At 42.0% G+C, this 20,615-nt stretch overlaps 1 protein-coding gene and 1 long non-coding RNA gene across 2 annotated transcripts; one reads left to right on the top strand and one right to left on the bottom strand.

Annotated features, from left to right (window-relative positions):
• Nucleotides 1-1,398: 1,398 nt before the first annotated feature.
• Ccn3 (cellular communication network factor 3) lies at nt 1,399-8,421 on the bottom strand. Its single transcript, NM_030868.2, has 5 exons — nt 8,317-8,421; nt 7,957-8,182; nt 6,356-6,607; nt 5,107-5,321; nt 1,399-2,051 (listed from the first exon to the last, which is right to left on the bottom strand). The coding sequence occupies exons 1-5, from the start codon at nt 8,380-8,382 to the stop codon at nt 1,755-1,757; spliced, it is 1,056 nt and encodes a 351-aa protein (NP_110495.1). The 5' UTR covers nt 8,383-8,421; the 3' UTR covers nt 1,399-1,754.
• Nucleotides 8,422-8,578: 157 nt separating this feature from the next.
• On the top strand, nt 8,579-10,126 carry LOC134479729 (uncharacterized). Its single transcript, XR_010053397.1, has 2 exons — nt 8,579-8,980; nt 9,353-10,126. It is a non-coding gene; the product is annotated as an uncharacterized LOC134479729 (long non-coding RNA).
• Nucleotides 10,127-20,615: the final 10,489 nt, after the last annotated feature.

The following is a 20,615-nucleotide window of genomic DNA, read 5'->3' as shown; positions in this document are numbered from 1 at the left end:
ATTTACTTAAAACATATACCCACCCTCCTTTATAGTTTATCATCTTTGGATGACTCAGAATAAGCCAACATACACTTATGTTGTTACCCATGTAACCACTCCAGGCCAACTCCATGTTGTTACAAAGTAAGATTTGTTCCCAGTAATCTCTTCAATCCAAGATTGGTTGGGTGCATCTCTTAGTACAGCCCTGATGGATATAGATGGCAAACGGCATAGTTTTCTGGGCATGTGGCAAATGCAAACTGAAAAGAGGATACTCATGATTTTACCTGGGTATTAGAAATAGTGGCTGGACTGTCTTTGACTTTGATAAAGGACTCGGAGAAGTGAGTTTTGATTCTAAGATTGCAATTCAGGTAGCAGTGTATAAGGATGTCTGGGGGGCCTTCTAAAAAATGACTGGGATTGAAGATGGCAGTCTGAGTAGGCGGCACAGAGAATGTTTGCACCTTGGTGATGGAGTTCATTTTTCTTTGATGAAAAGTTATGAACTCATTGCAAAATATCCAGGTTGCTTCCAATAGACACTACTGATTGATGTCCTACTTAATTCATGGATTTTTATTTTCAGTAAACAACATTAAACTGGTAACACAAAACTAATACCAGAGTCACATACTGATAACATCGTATTTTTTTTTAAAGTTTGTTTGCAACAACTAGGGAAATTAAAGAGAATATTTTACAAAATGTATAATTTATATTTTCATAAATACTTTAAGGAGAAAAGTGGAACTCGTGTGGTGATGTACAAATTGTATTATTTTAGCATATTTTTTGAACTTTGTCTATCAAACACACATAGGTACACATGTATAGCTTGTGTTTTCATAACTGTGACCAAAGGATGTATTTTGAGCAGGTCTTCAGTAACTGTAAACTTTCATAAAATTTTGTAGATTCTGCTCTTCCTTTTCAAAATTGCCTTGAAAGCACATTTGAAAGTCCCCAGAGATTGTAAATGAGGTGGCTTGGTCTTCAGTGTACTGTTTACCTATGATAGAATCCCTGTTGGATTTTGTAGAAGTGGGCCTCAGCAGCCTCTGGGATACAAACCATATGCTGAGAGGCTCCGTCCTCTCGGCATTGGGAGGTTTTGGTTCAGCTTCTTTCGATTGGAAAGGAGTCAGTTTGTCTACAATGGAGAAAGTTCATGACACCAGCCCACTTAATTAACAGACATTTCAGTGCTATAGCGATAGAACGTTTCCTAGCATACTAAGTAGAAAATCAGTCTCTGAACTTCACGTTCAAGAGCTGAATGCTTCCTTTGATTTTACACTTGAAAGCACAAAGTTGACCTACCCCCAAAAGGAGCTCAGTAGAGATCCCTCAAAGTCAACCTCAGTATATGGTGAGAGATATGTACATGTTCAACATGATCTTAGATTTCACTGTGCCAATCATTTCTGTAACATTTATTGGGATTTAACTAATGTACAGAAAATGAGTGTGATGTGACACATTCTACCAACTAGATCATCTATGTGACTTAAATTTACACAAATTTGCACTTGTAATGAACAGCACAGGAAAGCAAGTCACCCCTAAGCCATATCCTGAGCTTATCTTGATTCTAAGTTTACATTTGGAACAGTTTTCATTAAAAACAGAGACAAATATAAATGACCTCATATGATCACAGAAACATACACGGGACAACTCCTTCACTATGTTTCTTATATACAGGTGATGGCGGGCCTTGTGACAGCAACAGTTTGCCTCAACGAATGCACTTCCCTGGGCACCTGTTACATTTCTCCTCTGCTCGTCTTCAGCTCCAGCTCTTGGAGGAAGGCCTCATTGTTCTGAGGGCAGTTGGAGTGGCAGGTACAGGTTCCAATGACCATGACTGGTTTTTTGATGATTTGCCCTGGCAAACACTGAAACTCCACCTGGATGGTTTTGGTATTGAAGGGCGTACAGCAGCGCCCGTCACTGCAGATCCCACAGAACCTGGGCTTATAGGTGTACAGGCTAGTGCAATTCTTGAACTGTAGGTGGATGGATTTCAGGGACTTCTTGGTCCGGAGACACTTTTTACCTTTCTAAGAAAAGAAAAAGAAGAGTGTTGAGTGGAAATCCTGCAATTTTTCTGAAGGACCACCTGAACAATTACCCAACCAATGTCCTTTGGTCTTTCTTCCCTTTAAATAAATCATCAGTTTTATTTGGACAACGTTGTCAGCTGATATCAGTTACTTCCTCAGATATCTAGGAACCTGTGATAATATCTGTCCAATAATGACACCAGTCCAATTATTCTGGGCAAGCCTCTGCCTTTTGGACATTCTTACTTGTCTCTTACTTTCTCTACTAAGAAATAGAATTTCTCTAATTTGAATATAAATATTCAGAATCCCCCTTTGTCTCTGAGGCTATGAACAGGAAGAAGAAAGCATTTATCTCTTCTTTAAAGACATTGCTTTTTTATAGCTAAATGCATTCTTTGGTGTTCTTGAGAGAAGGACCAAATGTAGCACTGGTAAAGTTTATTAATGTTTCAAGGAACTCTCTAGGCATTGATTCATATAACTCCGACAGCATTCATTCACTCAAGGAATACCTGTTTATACACTGCACAACTGATCCAATTTTATTTGAGAAAATGGAGTCTCAAAAGACTAAAATGATCAGAAAATATAGAGTATTGGAATTTGTCTGATGCAAAGCCAGTTTGTTCCAATATTATCTTGGAAATTCTGGAACAGCAAAATTTAAGATTCTTTCCAAGAAACTGAATTGAGTGGAGACTTTATTCAGTAGCCTACCAGTTCAGATAATAAAGAAGTCAGCCCAATTTCACCAAATAAACAAACAACTGACTGTTATTTCTCATTCCACTAATTTGCTACAACTCATTACTGCACACTTTCTGGATAAGGCTCACAGAATGTGGAGTGATGACTAGGAATCCTTTTATGTCAGTGGTTCTCAAACTGTCATGTACATCAGCACCACATGTACATTGGGGGTTTGTTAAAACATTAACTTTTGGTCCTTACAACTAGTTTTGGATTTAGCCCATGAATCATCAGATGCTATTTCCCTGGAGACTGCAAAAGAAGAGTCTCAGTCATAGACTTAAGAAAACCCAGAAACAAGAAAACATCTGGGGGCTGGAGAGATGGCTTAGTGGTTAAGAGCACTGGCTGTTCTTCCAGAGGTCTTGAGTTCAATTCCCAGCAACCACATGGTGGCTCACAACTATCTGTCATGGGATCTGATGCCCTCTTCTGGCACCCAGGTAGGTGTACATGCAGAGAGAACATGCTTATATATATAAAATAAATACATCTTTTTAAAAAAAAGAAAACATCTAGTCCTATATTCCAAACACATTTCCAGAATGTACACCACATAAACATCTTAAGCATAGTATTTCCCCATATAAAGAGAGGTGTTAAAAGAAACATCAGTTGTATTAAGGAACAACACAAACAACCAAATTCTAAAAGCACTGTATAAAAAAGACCTTATTTAATAAAGATATAACTATCAAATATGTAATATAAAATATGAAAATGTTGAAGGTCCTGTTTTTCCTTTTTTGTAGTTAATATTCAGGATATATTCTTTTCAGTGGCCATTAAACACTGACAAATTGTGTGTGCATACAAGTAAATGTGTGAATGCTTGTGTGGGTGAAGCCACACACATTTCCTAAAGTGTCAGAAGAGGCAAGGGGATTAAAAAGGTGTTTCTAGGTGTTCTTTCTGAATTTGCAGAAGTAACAAAGTTGTGATAATTTTCTAAAGTCCTATAGCTGAACAGCCACATAACCAGTGAGATCACAAGGGTCTCTTGTTTTAGCAGCAGGGAAAAAGAATTACGTATTTGATGGCTAACATTAACAGAGTATTTAGTCTATGTTCAACATTTTGTAAATTCATTTTGTTTAATCCTTATGACAACCTCAAGATAGAGCTTTTCCTTCTGTCCTCTTTTTTTCTTTGCTTTATCCTCCCTCCCTCCCTCCACCTCCCCTCCCCCTTCCCCCCTCCTTTTCTCTCTCTCTGAGTCAGAATTTTTCTGTGTTCCTCTGCCTTTCCTGGAACTGGAACTTTCTATGTAGACCAGGATGGCCTTAAACTAACAGAGCTTTTCCTGCCCCTGCCTCCTGAGTACAGGGATTAGAGGTATGTGCAGAGATATAAATGGTCACAGTCCATGGGGAAAGAATTTAAAATTAATTGACCAAGATTACAAAGCTAGGTCATGTTGAAAGGATTTAAAGCCAGACTGAACTGGCTCTAGTCTTGTCCCCTTAAACCTTACATGATACTGCTTTCAGAGTAGACACTCAGAAAGCTTAAATTTCCAGGGGCTGTTTTATTTTGTCCTCAGGCTGATATAAGAATCTATGTAATGGTTAATCTGATATTATATTTATCTGACCCAGTTCTGCAACAAAACCTTTTATGTCATCAGGAACCAATTAGGGCTCCTGAACTGCACACTTTATACCTAGAATCAACATACTGTGTTGACATAATTCCATCAACAACAAAAAAAAAAAGTGGTGGTGGTTGGGAAGGAATATGTTGTTTCACTTGGCTCAGGTTGCCCTACTCTGGCAAATGTACTATTTCTACCAGGCCTTTTAAAAATATTGTTCATAATTCCCAGACATCCATTCATGCATGCTGACAGCTGATTATGATGTATACAATATATTCCAGGGCCAGGTGAATACAGCAGACCAAGTCTCTATCCTGGCCCCTCCCACAGCGCATACCTGGTTTACTTAAAAGCCAACCCTGCTAAAGTCAGCTCTCCTTCACAATAGGAAAGCTGTTTTTCCCTCCAGGTGTGGAATTCGATTTACTAGAGCATCGTCTTTGGGATAAAGTATTATAGCTCTGTGTCTTTTCCCATTTGTAGAACTGATGTGAGTGGCTTGGGGGCATTTGTATATCTTAAAAATGAAAGATAGAAAGTACTGATTCTGATTCAGGGTGCTCCACGTCCTTTGTTTGGGTTAATGCCCAACTGGGGCATATTGTTTTGTTTTGTTATTTTTTTCAGTCAGCTAGTGTGACAGTGACTTTCTGGTGGTCAGGCTTCATGGAGGCGAGGCTACTGCTGTAAATAGGCTCCTACCATGTCTGTTGCTTCCCCAGGCTCTTGCTCACAAGGCCGAACCATGCAGAGACGAGTCTGTTTTACCATCTCACATTGGAGATTCCTGTTGGTGACCCGGGTGGACAAGCCCATTCCACAGCTCTTGGAACACGCGCTCCACTCTGTAGTCTGCTCAATGCAGTTGATGCTGGAGTCAGAGAGTTCGACTCCTACGGTAGCTTCCGGTCTGTAGGCTATTGAAGGCATAAATCATTGTTTGAGTAAAGGATGGAGATATAAGTGTTGTCCCTCAGAAAACATTGGATGGCAAATTTTAATTCTGTAGCTACTATATTCCAGTTCTTGCAGAGCACAGAACTAGGTTTAGTTATAATCCCTCAATAGGTAAGGGACAATATAGGACTTCAAGAAATCTTTATTCACCAAACCCTAAGAAGCTTAGGGCTACTTGTCCTAAGAAACTTAGTAATTATATGAATGTAGGAATGTATATCGTTATAAGCTGAATGTCTCAGTACATGATTTGGTACATAGAAAGGTCATGTCAACAGTTTTATTTTTTTGTATATAAAGAATGTTCAGGTTTTTGTGTGTGTGTGTGTGTGTGTGTGTGTGTGTGTGTGTGCGCGCCCCCATGTGTGTGCCCATGTGTTTGAATGTGTGCATGCACACATGTACAGAGGCCACAGATCTACTAAGTGTTGTTCCTCATGAGCATACTCACTGAAATCTGGGGCTACTTGATTAGGTTGGCCAGTGACCCCAAGACACCTGCAGATTTCTGCCTCTTCAGCATTAGAATTACAGGGGGGTCTTTTTTTTTGAAGAGTGCTGTGGGGGTCCAACTAAGGTCCTCACCCTTGCACTGTAATTACCAACTGAGACATTTCCCCAATGTCACATTTTAATTCTGATGAGTAAGGACAGCCAGCCAAATCAAAAATCTATCAAAGAAAAAGGATTTTTAAAAATAATTCTAGGGATTCATCCGTGGAGAGAAAGAGTCAAAGAATACCTAGCCCAGAAGGCAAAAAATGAAACACGGTGGTCGTCTCTATTGGGCCCCTTTGAAAAAGAGGCTGTGTGCATATTTCAGTAATCTAGCTCAGAGTTAAGTGATATATCTGATCTCATTCGCGTGATCTGTAGTTCACAGAGGAACAACCAGACGTAAAGCAGTTCTCATCTCAAATCCCAGAGTCAAACCTGCTTTGTGACTGCATTTTCCCCTACACTGTCTCGTGTCTGTGTCTGCTGAGTTTCTCACCTGGAAGGGCCAGGCCTCCCAGTGTCCCCTTCTCCTCTGAGCCACAGGTCCACTTTTCGCAACACTCCCCGGGCACTGCGACTTTTTTTGGAGCTGGGCAGTCAGGACCTGGCAGAAGCACATCCAGCTGGCAGCGGGGCACACAGCCAATTTGCCCATCTCTGCAGGTGCAGTGGTATTGACAGTTCGGCTCAAACTTCTCTCCATTGCGGTAAATGACCCCATCGAACACACAGTTGTCTCCCTCTGGAACTAGAATATTCAGGAAGGAAGGCAGAGGGAAGACAAGAGAGAGAGAGAGAGAGAGAGAGAGAGAGAGAGAGATATTAAAGCAGAATTCAACTGGAAAGGTGTGTAAAATGGTAGGAAACGGTCAGTTCTTCCTTTTCTAGTGCAAATGACTGACTTAGTCTATGTCTTAGGAGAGATAAGTCCTCGTGGATGCTTCCAGAAGGAGGAGAAGGCACCAATCCTGCCTGATCCTTCTTTCTTCACCTAGTTCTCATGAGTGAGCAAAGAGAAGCGTAAATACTATGGACCCTGGACAAGGCTGATACACATATTCTGGTTAATTGATGGCTTCTGACACATCTCTACTTCCTTTCACAAGCACCTACCCCGAAATGATTTCATTTCTAAGACAGAACACAGAACAAAGACAAGAATAAATGCTGAAGTCACACTCCAGAGACCCTATCTCTAAAGATGAGGTCGTTTCCATCTCTGCAGTAGTTTAGGATTGAAACCCAAACAGGTTCACTGGTCAGATTGGGAAGGGCATTAAGCTTTCTTGGCATTGAAACACAGTACATCATCACTAGCTTATAATTGAGAGAGAGAGAGAGAGAGAGAGAGAGAGAGAGAGAGAGAGAGAGAGAGAGAGAGACAGAGACAGACAGAGACAAAGACAGACAGAGAGACAGAGACAGACAGAGAGAGAGACAGAGACAGACAGAGACAAAGGGAGAGGAGGAGGAGGAGGAGAGGAGAGAAGGGGGGTAGGAGAGAAGAGGAGAGGAGAGGGAACACTTCAGACTCTTACTAAGGGTGGTAGGTATGATCCTGATTACAGCAGTGTACCTGATGGTACTTGATGGGAAATTGATCTCCCATGGATTAATTTTCATGAGCTTGTGTTGGCTAGTTGCCGGCATTTATTTTACTGCAGCTCAGACTGGAGTGACCTAGTCCTCCCAAGAGAAGGAATTGCTTTGGCTCAAATTAGGACAATTACAGGTGTGAAAACAACTGCGCTGGGCTGCTGGGGGGGCAGGGGGAAAGGTCTGGGAGGAAGCCCATATGTCCATCACTCCAAGTGATCCCTTGGAGTTGGCCAAATAAAGTGATCTCACTGGCCCTTAACTCTGCTTTCATCCCTTCTCTAGGTGGCAAGTGACTTACCTGCACGGGGCATGTTTCCTCCCAACCTGATGCCTGGTCACTGAAAGCCCTCCACGCATGTCACTTACTGTACTATTGCTACAAATGTTTTCGTTTAGTTCTCTGGGAAAGTAAAAAAGAGGGCAAAGTTTCATCTAACTGCCAGAGGAGAAAGAGGTCAGGCCAAGGAGGGGACAGCAGGGGGTGGGAGGTAGGATTACCCATGCAAATGCCAGTCTCGTTGTTGGGGTCCGCGCTGCGGTCGCAGTAGAGACCGCTGCTCTGGTCGCAGGGTCTCATCTCAGAGCAACTCTCCCCGCGCTGGCGGGCGCACACCGGACAGCAGGAGCAGCCGTCTAGCACCGAGCGCACCCCGGGGGCGCAGGTCGGTGATATACTGGGGCACTGGCTCGGGCACCGAGACGGGCAGCGCAGAGTTGCAGAGACCTAGGAAGAGCGGCGAGACAAGAAAAGAACTCTGGTTATCAGGGGCAAACTTAAAGCAGATTGAGCTCGGGACAGACTAGGGGCAGTGTAAGAGGACCAAGTAATCCCGGGCATTTTAAGCGTGCGCCACTTACTTGATTTAAGAGATGGAGGAGCAGGAAGCCTAGGCAGAGGCATTGCTTTCGCAGGAAGACGCTCATGTTCTGCCTGCTGGGGCTGTTACCAGTTGGAGACGGGACTGCCCCTTCACCCAGGTCTGGCTGAGCAGCGAGCGCCACCCGTGCAAGTTTTATAGTGCGCTCCAGGGACGCAAAACCGGTTGGCTGCGCTGGGAGGAGGGGATGGGGTGGGGGAATCAGCTGGGTGGGGAAGTGGAAGGAGCTCCGCGGTTTCCATGGTGATGGGCCCCAAGGCCGCTCTCCTTAGGGCGTGGCGCCCGGCCTGAGTGTGCCTGAGAGTGTATGTGTGTGTGTGTGTGTGTGTGTGTGTGTGTGTGTGTTGTGTGTGTGTGTGTGTGGCGACTGGCTTTTCCCTGAGCGCAGGGAGGGACTGGGTGGAGCCCGGAGGCCAAGACCCAGAGCCAGCTACAGCTCGTGAGAAGGAAACGCCCTCTTCGTGTAGTTGCTTCACCTTCCCCGACACCGCTACTCCCTAGCACCCTCTGCCCTCTCAGTTCCAACCAGGGCTACAAATGCGGAGCTCTTGACCCGGATGACCCGGATGCCTAAAGTTTGGAGCCATATGAGCTGGGCAGGGATTGGCCAGAGGCCCAGAGGTTTAGTCATAAGGGAAGCACATGTAAGTTTGTCACCCTTTATTGGGGCACTCTTTGAAATGTTTTGAGGGGGTGGGTAGGAGGAAAGGACAACACACACACACACACACACACACACACACACACACACACACACACACACACACACACACACGGGAAATGAAATACCGAAAAGGGGGGGGATGCTATTGGCCAAATGGCCAAATTCTTCTGATTGTAATCATGCCAAGATTTGCAAAGTCTTAAGACCCAAGTTCTACATGCTTGGTAAAAATAAGCATAAAACAATGGAATACAAATAAAAAAGGGAACAGGGAGACGTTTCATAGTAGAGGAAAAGTCTTGAAACATCTGCCATATGGCATCAAATGTAAAACTGCTTCTAACTGTCCTAGGTCCTATGGAAACCTCATTGGGATACTCAGCTCCTCATGAACTGAGCCAGAGAAAAGGATGCTTCTTGCTTGACTTGGCTTGGCTCTCCAACTGGCATTCATTTACAAAAGAAAAAGGCAATGTGCTGTGGTATGCTTCCCTTCTGTGAGAAGAAACAGAGAGCTAGTTTGACACCTTCCAAAGTGACCTACAGTTTTAAAGCAGGTTTTCCCCTTGTACTTCAATATTATGCCCCCTGGGGGGCGGGGACTATGTATGCCCAGCCCTCTTGAGGATAACTACTTCAAAAAAAAAAAACAAAAAACAAACAAACAAACAAACAACAACAACAACAACAACACTTCCAAAGAACACTTGGTGAGCAAAATTATACTGGCCAGTGATATAACTCTAGCCTTTACAAAGGAACGAATTGCCTTTACATTACTGACCTTCAGTGGGAGAATACCAATGGCAGAGTGCATCACAAGCCTGGGCTGTCCCCCTAATGCTCCAAGATGGCAAAATCACTTCTACCTCCGTTATAGTTGTTGTTTTAGAGCTTGGAACTGCCCCGATGCATTCCCACACTGTGATAATTCTGCTTTCTTTTGGCAAGCTGTGGCTAAGAAGCATGGGGAAGTTTCGGCAGTGGTAGGGGAACTAATATGCACTTCTGATTGGGGGGGGCGAGTCCATATGTTCTCAGGTTAGTGGGGTTCATGCATCACCTGGCCCGGTCATGCCTCCAATCAGCTGCACATCAGAGACAATTAGAGTATATGTCTTCCAAACCACAGACTCTTGAGCCTGACACTCGACCCTCTCCAGGGTAGCTTTTGGGATGTTGCATTTTAGTGCGCGATGAAATGTAAGCTAACTTTGGGGAAAGCAAGTAGGAGCAGCATTGAGGTTGGGTTTCACTCTGGGAAGGGGTGTGGAAGGGAAGAGAGTTGTCACTGAAGGAAAAGAAGGGACAAAGTCACTGCTGCCATGTTGTGGTTGGCCTGGTGCTGCTATGTATTCAAATATTGAATACTGGCCCCCGAGATTTGGTTGCCCCCAATGAGCAGATCCTCACGTACATGGCGGCGTGATGCTATGTAACCTTCCCTAGGTTAACTGGTCAGTAAAAGGCTAAAGCCTGTGATTGGGCAGTAGATAGAGGTAGGCGGGTTTTCAATTACCTGGCTGGGGATATAGAGACTAGGAGAGAAGAAAGGAAACCAAGAAAGGAGGAAGCTACCGTGAGAGGACACAGATCATGAACATCTGGCTGGGAGAAACAGCAAGTGACAAGGGGACATATGGCTGGGATGTAAGTTAGAATAGTTCTCAAACCTGCCCAATCTAGGCTTATAGCTTGTAAATAAAATACCTGGATTGCGTGTCTTTTATACAGGTTAGATAGAACATATAATTCATTTTACCCTTTTAAGACTCCTGCTGGTGAATGCTAGAAACTAAACTTGACTGAGCTTTGCCCAAAGGAGGGTTTTAATAGGACATTATGCACAAATTAAGACTGATAATGCTCCCCCATATGTATCCAATAAGATGAAGCAATTTGTTGCATATTACAATATAAAACATATTACTGGTATACCACACAATCCCATGAGATAAGCAATTACAGAAAGAGCCAATTGTACCTTAAAAGACATGCTTATTAAACAAAAACAAAGAGTAAAAAACTTCAGAAGCAGACTAATGCTTTGCTAACCCAGAATTTTCTTAATATTGGTGAAAAAGAACAATAGCTGCTGAGAAACACTGGGTTTTGAAACACACACACACACACACACACACACACACACACACACACAAGCTGAGGTACTAAGCCAAGCAATGTGCTCTAAGGATGTGCTGACATTAGAATGAAAACCTGCAGTAGTTTTAAGACAGGGCTGTGAACGCTTATGTATCAATAGGGAATAAAAAATGTAGTTACCCACAAAACTTCTAAAGATTAGACATGACCAAGGAAAAAACCTTTTATCAGCTGAGTCCTGAATGTCTTCACAAAGCCAATAGCCCAGGCGGTTCACTCTCACAGAGTGTCTCAGTTACTGATGTCTCCAAAATATGATTGCAAAACAACCTCAAAAGACTACCCCAAATGATTGATCGCACAGAGACTGGACAAGGCATAGACTGGACAGACAACACAGAGACTGGGCCACAAATGCTACAGCTAGCTCTCTAAAGTCTAACCATTTTATTCTTGGGCCCCAAACACGGATTTTTCACCCCAGTTCGGCAGGAAGCAATTATTAAAAGACTGTGCTCCTTGTCCCCTAAGTTGGGGTGGATGGTTTCGGTCATTTGCTGTGTTATGGTTGTAATCGTTTAGAGTGGTAGGTTGTTACATAGGGGAGGAAACAAAATAAAGTTTAAATCAGAGATTTTACTCCTCTGTTTTTCATTCTTTAAAAGAACTTTCTTATCTTGTTATGGGAAAAAAGAGGGGGAAAGGGAATAACAATAAATAAAGATTTTAAAATAAAAAATTAAGTATACTAGTCTTCAATATTTTACTTTGGCATGGATGAATGAATCATGATAGAAATTTAAGGTTGTTTTGTTTGACTATTATTTGATACATTGTACATACGCAGCTTATTTAAAAGTTCTAACTTTATGGTTCTTATGAATATTTCTATTGTATGTGGATTGTTAATGTTAGAGAAAAAACATTTTTTTTTTAAACAGAAAGGGGGATATGCAGTGAAAGTTTCTGGTTTCTTTGGAAACTAAGTTGTGTCACATGATGTTTTTCTGGAAGCTGTCTTGTAAGAGGATGTTTTGCTGAAGTAGACACAACAGAGGATGTTTTGCAGAGACAGACACATGAGAGGGCATATGATGTTTTGCTGGAGAAGACACTTGAGAGAGTGAGTGATGTTTAGAAAAAATATAAATGTAACCAACTCCACAGACAGTGAGAGGATACTCTTGCACTGCTGTGCCTTATGACACTTAGCTGGTTTTTGCTGGTCTTCACTTCATAGACAAATGCATCAAAGAACCTCTCATGGTATTCTGACTAATTCTTGCCACTTCCTCTGACTCTTGCCAATTCAGTGGAGCCTTGCAGTTTCTGCCGGATTGAGTGTCGGCTACTGATTCGTGTTTGTTGTTGGATTGGACTGCTGATATTCTGACAATGAAGATTGGACTAGCCTCAAAGAACTACTTCTAAACAAGTCCACAAGCCCTCTTTCCAATTAACCTTTCTCCATTACCTCTGGTCGGTGAGCTAGAAGGGAGGTTAAAGCTTTCAAGAACCCTAATTTAAGTCGGTTCTGAAAACTCTAAGCCCGCAGGATGCTGTGGTGGTTCCACAGTAACTGAACAGGACTATTGCAACTTGGTCCCAGAGCTCTGAAGACTGCCAAGATCAATTCTCTTTAACAGTCCTTAGAGCTTCTCTGTGTTTCGACAACATAAGCCAGCTTCTTCTCTACAAAGGGGAGGGATGATTCCTTCAAGTCTCTGATTTTTATGGCCACATTGCCATAGAAGGAACTTCCCTTTTCATTAGATCAGTTTAGGTAAATTGAGGAAAAGGAAACCCAGAAATCATTCTGGGATCATCTGAGGAAATGAGGTTTGTTGGAAGAGAAAGCAAAAGTAGTTTCGTAGGAGAAAGGGACTGTTCTTTAGGAAGAGAGGGAACCTGGCAAACAGAACAATGTACCTCCATTCTCTGATCTGCAAAGAAGGTGGGAATAAAGGTCCACAAATAGAAACAACTTTGACCCGAAGACAAGGCCATCTGGCAGTACCTATGTCACATAAAACTTTGTGTTGTCCTCGAATCCAACCTGGTACAGCCTGCTGGTCTCTTATATCACTTTACAGTTAAGATTCTGTGAGAGTTGAGGTCTCTGGGAAGTCCTTATTGGAAATTCTTGCTGAGTTGCTGGGCTTAGATAGGGAGTAAAGTGGTATAGGGTTAGAAGCTGCAACTTTGGTTAATTTTTTCCTCCTCCATCTCTTCCTCTCTTCACTTTCCCTCCTTCTACATTGACACTAGAGGCTCTTGTCTGCATGTTCTTTGTCTAATATAACCTCATTACTTATCAGCCAGTACTCCTACCCAGGATGCACTTCTTTACTTTTATGGCACTATAGACAGAAACAGGCAGATCCCAGGAACTCACTGGCCAGCCAGGCTAGCCTATTCAGTGAGCTCCAGGTTCAGTGGGAGACCTTGTCTCCAAGAACAAGATGGGACATGACAGAGGAAAACATCTAATTTTGACCTCAGGTCCCAACACGCATGCACACATGCACACCCACACGCACACACATGCAAACACACATGCATGCCTGTACACACACATGCACACACACATACGCATGTATACACATATAGCAGGCACATGTTAACATTAAATTTTCTCTTCTTTAACAGTGTTTTTAAGTTGATAATACTGTAAAAAATTAAGATAGAATTTAATAAAATTCCTAAAGAAAAAAGTCTAGAAAGTGAGAAAAGATTATTCAAGTGAAATTTGCTGGATGTATGAAAAATAAGTTATTTTTTTTTCTTGTTAGCTAAGGACTTCCTTTTAGAAAAATGGTGCCAAACTTAGGCATTCTAATTTTTTTTAACATTTTCTTCACTGGAGAGAGGACTCTGTATGTCTTATACCTAGGCTACACTCATAGCCTCTGGTTACCAGAACTCTCCTTTTGGACAGCTGATGTAGCTTTGGACTACTTTCAAGACTTGAACTATTGAGACTATGAATTGACACTGTACACAAGGCCCCCTTATATGGACTGCACATCTGGTTATCTGATAGTCTATCTACAGTGAGTTCATACTGGTTGATGGGAAACCCAGTTCGTAAACATTGGGGACAAAGTGTTTAACGAAAAAGGAAGTCACAGTTAAATACAAGTTAAGTCCTAATTAATTTTTTATTGTCCTCAGAAAAAGTAGATAAAAATTACATTCTGTGTTTGAGAGAACTCTTATTTATATTTAGAGCCTGAAAATACTTAGCATGATATCTCCCACTCAAACTTCTGAATTTCTATCTTGGAATACTAGAAGAATCATGACCACAGAATTGTGATGAAGTAGACAATCTGAGTGTTCAGCCTGGATAATCATTTTATATTTAATGGCATACATTGAGGATGAACAAAATGTTTTGTGTTTCAAGAGTTTTATCACTCAGCAGGGTAATGAAGTAAAACAGCTCCTGTGTGGCAGCATGTAACGATTCCTGTAAATGGACAAGCGAAGTCGTGTAGCAGCATAGAGAAGAAAGATTTCCTTGGAGAATGGAGGCTGCGCAGAGAATGTTGGGAAAGACAACTCTGCATTCATTGTCATCCCACGAAGGACATTGCTGTGGGGACTGAATGCCATTAAGATGGGTTAAGCTGGGAAATATGTGTTTGTCACAAACAATGTGAACACAGTTATGACGAGGGAAATTCACAACTTTTTTCAAGAAATCACAAGTGTTGAATGGGTCTGGAGCCAATGAAGGTAGCAAGAGATAAGACTGGAAGAGAGTCCACAGTCATCTCCTATTGAAAGACTCTAAACAACCAATGGCAGAGTTTGTGGTTTAAACATTTGCCTTTATTCAGGATACTTTGGGGAAAGTCTTCAGAAATTTATGCTGCCTCTCAGCAGGAAGAGCTTCAGGGGAAGGGGGAAGGGGAAGGGGGAGGAGAAGGGAAAGGGGAAGGGGAAGGGGGAGGAGAAGGGGAAGGGGGAGGGGGAGGGGCAGGGGGAGGAAAAAGAATTGCAGCTGTGTTCATGAAAGCTTTTTCTTAGGCTGAGGCTCCCTAAGCTTTCCCTTTTCCCCATTAGCATGCTTACTGGTATCATCCTTGTTTGTTCTGGCTCTACATTAACTTTTATCTTATTGTTTAAAAGTTCTTCATCACTATTCATTCTCAGTTTCCAACCCCTGTGTCATTCAACAGTTTTCCCTCAAGTAGTTTATAGTATTGCTCCCTGCTTTTTCAAATTTCCACAATTTGCTTTCATTTTACTTTTTGTGCTGGGGGCTTAACTCTTTTTACATCACATCAAAGCACAATTCTATACTTACCCACCATTTCTCCATTTTCAAAAATCACAAGATCATCTCAGATGCTAAAAAGGCCTTTGGTAAATTTCAACATGATTTCCCAATAAAGCTACTATAGAGAGTAGGATAGAAAGGAACATTCTCCCAACCAGCCTCATCCTAAAGGGAGAAAAACTTGAAGAGATCTCATTAGAGTCAGGGGTGAGACAGGACTAAGCACTAGTCCCACTCCTTTTCTTTTCTTTTTTTCTTTTTTTCTTTTTTTTTTTTCGGAGCTGGGGACCGAACCCAGGGCCTTGCGCTTCCTAGGTAAGCGCTCTACCACTGAGCTAAATCCCCAGCCCCCCCACTCCTTTTCTATGAGGTTCTTGAAGCAGTAGCTGAAGCGATATTATAAGAGGAGGAAATAAAGGAATAGGAATAAGTCAAATCATCCCTGTGTGCAGATGTCATGATATTATACACAAGAGGTCTCAAAAATTCCACCACAAAACTTCTAGAAGCAAATCAACAACTTCAGGAAGTAGCAGGTACAAAATCAATGCATAAAAGTCAATATCCTTTCTAGACTTCAACAACAAACATACTGAAAGAGATTATGGACACACTTCCATTTATCACATCGTCAAGACAACAGAATATCTGGGAATAAACCTAATGAAGGATGTGAAAAAACCTCTACAATGAAAATTTAGAAGCCCCGAGAAAGGAATTGAGGAAGATGCTATGGAAAAGTATCTTTCTCATGAAAGATATTTCATTTTTATGGATTGGTAGAATTAATAAGTGAAAACTACTAATCTACCAAAATTAATTTACAAATTCAATACAATCCCAACAAAAATGCCCAGCACTTTCTTCAAAGAAATAGAAAAAAAATTCTAAAATTCATATGGAACCAAAAATGTCCCAGTCAAAGAAATCCTAAGCAAAAAGAATACTGGAGAGACTGTTATTCCAGACTTTAATATATACATAAATATCTATCCTATCTATCCATCAACCCATCCATCCATCCACCCACTCACCCATCCATCTGTCCATCAGTCTGTCCATCCATCCATCCATCCATCCATCCATCCATCCATCCATCCATCCATCCATCGATCTATCTACCTACCTACGTACCTATCTATCTATCTATCTATCTATCTATCTATCTATCTATCTATCTATCTATCTATCTATCTATCTATCTATCTGTCTGTCAAAAAACAATTGGACCGACAATGCCTTGCACAATAAACATAGACTAAAGAACCCCAGTATAAGGCAGGAGAAGCTTCCTTTTGAATTGTTGGTCAGAGCTGTCTAAGTGACTCCCAAAACAATGCAGATTATTGACATCGCCTTCAGTTGCCTCTCAGGGGTTGAGAGTGAGCACATATTGCTGAAGATACCACACACTTAGGACACTAAGGACTCAGATGATTAGAGCCGGATCTGACTTGGTAGCATTTTTTTCTTTAGTTTAGCTTTCATGGCTCTAGAAAGTACAAGCTTCCAAGGCAGTGAAGATTAGCTTCAACTCTGCTGCAACATCTATGAACGACAGCAATAACGAGCATGTCAAGGTCTGCATAGAGATGCAGCAAGTGGCACTTGCATGTAGGTGGCAGCCAACAGCTGTCTAACTGGACTTAAAGTTGAATCAACAGGAGAAAAATCAACAACTTCAGGAAGTAACAGGTACAAAATGGTGCTAGAAACCCAGGCAGCACCTCATGGTTACTGGGTTATGGACCTTAGAAAAGGATTTACTACTCTTACTTTGCTAGATCAGCATGGTTTTTTAATTAAATTCTAAATCAGGTAAGCGTGGCTACTACCACTCATCCAAGGATACTCTCTCCACAGCAAATGTAGACCATCACATAAAAATACAGTTGGACATGTTACAGAAATCTAATGATTGTAGGCTGCCCAGGGCAGTTCCTGTTTCTGTGGCTCAGGAAACTGTAGAGAGGAGGAAGAGAGATTCTAAGAGCCAGAATACCAAGAAGTGTGCTGTGTAACAGTTCTTTCTTAGAAATTACTGCTTAAACCAGACTAGAACAGTGAAAATTTCAGATGACATGCTTCTATGAAAAGGGGATATTTTCCCAGGGTCCTTTTACATGCAGCTAAGGACTGCTGGGAGAAAGAGAATTAGCCTCCTCCAGGGATGAGACCCCTCTTTTATTGGTTGTCTGACGTGGATTGGTCAGCCCTGTAACTATATTAAAAAAAATCAACAAAAATGGATCCATCATGCTGTATTTATATATATTTGTGCATATGCATACATGTATGTATGCATTTTATACTCTACATATCTATATCTATCTATATCTATATATGTGTAATAATAATTAAAGATAAAGAGGCTATTGAATTGAGCATGGGAGGTTCTAAAGGGAAGGTATGTGGGATGGTTTAGAGGGAAGAAAGGGAGGAAAAAGTGATGCAATTCTATTTTGATTAAAAAAGTTTAAAATAAAAATTTTAGGGCCAAATCATAACATTCCTCAAAAATGGCCAAGGGCATCTGATAAACTGCCACTTTCCTTTTCTCTCTACTTGAGTGTGTTTTCCTGCAGCCTCTTACTCATGTAGCATTTTCCATATATGCTGACTTGAGTTCTACTGAGGCTACCCTGTATCTGGGAGCTCTCATTACCACATGGCAGTGCTGATTTCCTGTTCTGTGAACCCCAGGCTCTATTTCTTCATAATTTATTCTCTTGTTTTGGTAAAATGCCTCTTGTAGTAGAGTCAGGATCAAGTGGGCATGTAAAGTCGTGTGGGGCTCTGGCGCCCAGGGGCTCTCTATGGCAATCTCTGGCCCGACTAGGTGCTTGGGTTCAGGTGAGGGGGGACAGAACTCAGACATGGATGGGGGACAGCTTTTGCTGCCCCTGCTGCTGGTCCTTCTCCTTTCTGCCTCAGCCACCTTGGTTGCTTGGGCCAGGCTGAGCCATCAGGAGACTGACTAGCTGGCAAGGGGTGCAGGGGAGCTTCTAGTGGAGATTTTGAGAGAGCGAATCTCTTCCCCAAGCGGCGGTGTTATAGCTTTTATGATAGACACTCTCAGACAATGAAATAATTCCTGCACTTTTAATCCTGGACACGACTCTTAAATACAGCAGGTACTTCCTATTGGTTTGGCCTGAGAGCTTGGGAAGACCTCATCTACATATTCAGGGGTATGGTCCTATCTTTGTGACTGATCTGTCTTGAGCCTACATGACCTGTGGTCACATCCTCACCTGTGAAGAAGGGGCTTGGGGCATTGCCCTACATGACTGGTCTGTCTCAAACCTCTCTACAGGGGTCTGGGGGGGAGGGAGGCTGCAGCTAGTGAGGTCTTGATCTCTAGGAGACCGGGAACGCACCTGCCATCCTTTTTAGGGTTTCTGGGGATTCGACCTATGTCGACCAGGAATCAGGGTACCTTTCACAACCCACTGCCCCACAAAGTTGATTTTTTTTCCTAGAGCACACAAATCTTAAAATATTCTGACTAGTGTCTTTAGTGTATGGTATGACTGGACATATGGCGTTAGACTGGAAACTGAATGCTGAAGTGAATTTCTCTAATACTTTCCAGCTTTCAGTTTCCCCCTACCCCTCCATCTTTTTCCATAGTATGTTGCCCTTTTTCTCTGAAAGTTTCTAGAAACTTTTTTTCAATCTAGACTTCTAAAATTTCATTAAGCCATGTTTTTCTTGCTTAATCATTTCTCTATGTGTGTATGTATGCATACATGTATATATGTGTCTGTTCTCTATCTGTTTATCTCTATCAGCTATCAACTATCTATCTATCTATCTATCTATCTATCTATCTATCTATCTATCTATCTATCATCTATCTTCATCATCATCATCTATCTATTATTCATCATCTTTCTACCATCTATCTATCTACCTGCCTACCTCCCTGGTTTCATCTGGTGTTCTCTAAACCTTCAGTTTAGAAATCTTTCTGTTCACTCTCTGAAGTGCTGGACATTGACCCTAGGGCCTCACTCGTTAGAAAGCGCTGTGTTGCTGAGCATTTGAGTCCTTGGCACTCAAGTCCCCACTTCTTTTACCTTAAAAAACAAACAAATTCCTTTAAAGCTGAATGTCAACTCTCTAAAACTGAACAAGTTAGAAAAGGACTTTCTAGATTGCCTTCATCTATTAGTATTTTTCCCTCCACTTTCTACAAAGTCTATACCTTGACTTCATATACAAAACTCTTACTGAATTGTTTTTATTTATTTATTTATTTATTTATTTATTTATTTATTTTTTTACATTTTTTTTATTAACTTGAGTATTTCTTATATACATTTCAAGTGTTATTCCCTTTCCCGGTTTCCGGGCAAACATCCCCCTAACCCCTCCCCTTCCTTATGGGTGTTCCCCTCCCAACCCTCCCCCCATTGCCGCCCTCCCCCCATAGTCTAGTTCACTGGGGGTTCAGTCTTAGCAGGACCCAGGGCTTCCCCTTCCACTGGTGCTCTTACTAGGATATTCATTGCTACCTATGAGATCAGAGTCCAGGGTCAGTCCTGGAAGCTCTGGTTGCTTGGCATTGTTGTACTTTTGGGGTCTCAAGCCCCTTCAAGCTCTTCCAGTTCTTTCTCTGATTCCTTCAACGGGGGTCCTATTCTCAGTTCAGTGGTTTGCTGCTGGCATTCGCCTCTGTATTTGCTGTATTCTGGCTGTGTCTCTCAGGAGCGATCTACATCCGGCTCCTGTCGGTCTGCACTTCTTTGCTTCATCCATCTTGTCTAATTGGGTGGCTGTATATGTATGGGCCACATGTGGGGCAGGCTCTGAATGGGTGTTCCTTCAGTCTCTGTTTTAATCTTTGCCTCTCCCTTCCCTGCCAAGGGTATTCTTTTTCCTCATTTAAAGAAGGAGTGAAGCATTCACATTTTGATCATCCGTCTTGAGTTTCCTTTGTTCTAGGGATCTAGGGTAATTCAAGCATTTGGGCTAATAGCCACTTATCAATGAGTGCATACCATGTATGTCTTTCTGTGATTGGGTTAGCTCACTCAGGATGATATTTTCCAGTTCCAACCATTTGCCTACGAATTTCATAAACACGTTGTTTTTGATAGCTGAGTAATATTCCATTGTGTAGATGTACCACATTTTCTGTATCCATTCCTCTGTTGAAGGGCATCTGGGTTCTTTCCATTTTCTGGCTATTATAAATAAGGCTGCGATGAACATAGTG

This window comes from Rattus norvegicus, chromosome 7 (genome assembly GCF_036323735.1).
Source record: "Rattus norvegicus strain BN/NHsdMcwi chromosome 7, GRCr8, whole genome shotgun sequence".
Taxonomy (NCBI): Eukaryota; Metazoa; Chordata; class Mammalia; order Rodentia; family Muridae; genus Rattus; species Rattus norvegicus.
Note: the sequence above shows the minus strand (reverse complement) of the source record. Positions and strands in the feature narration are given on the sequence as shown.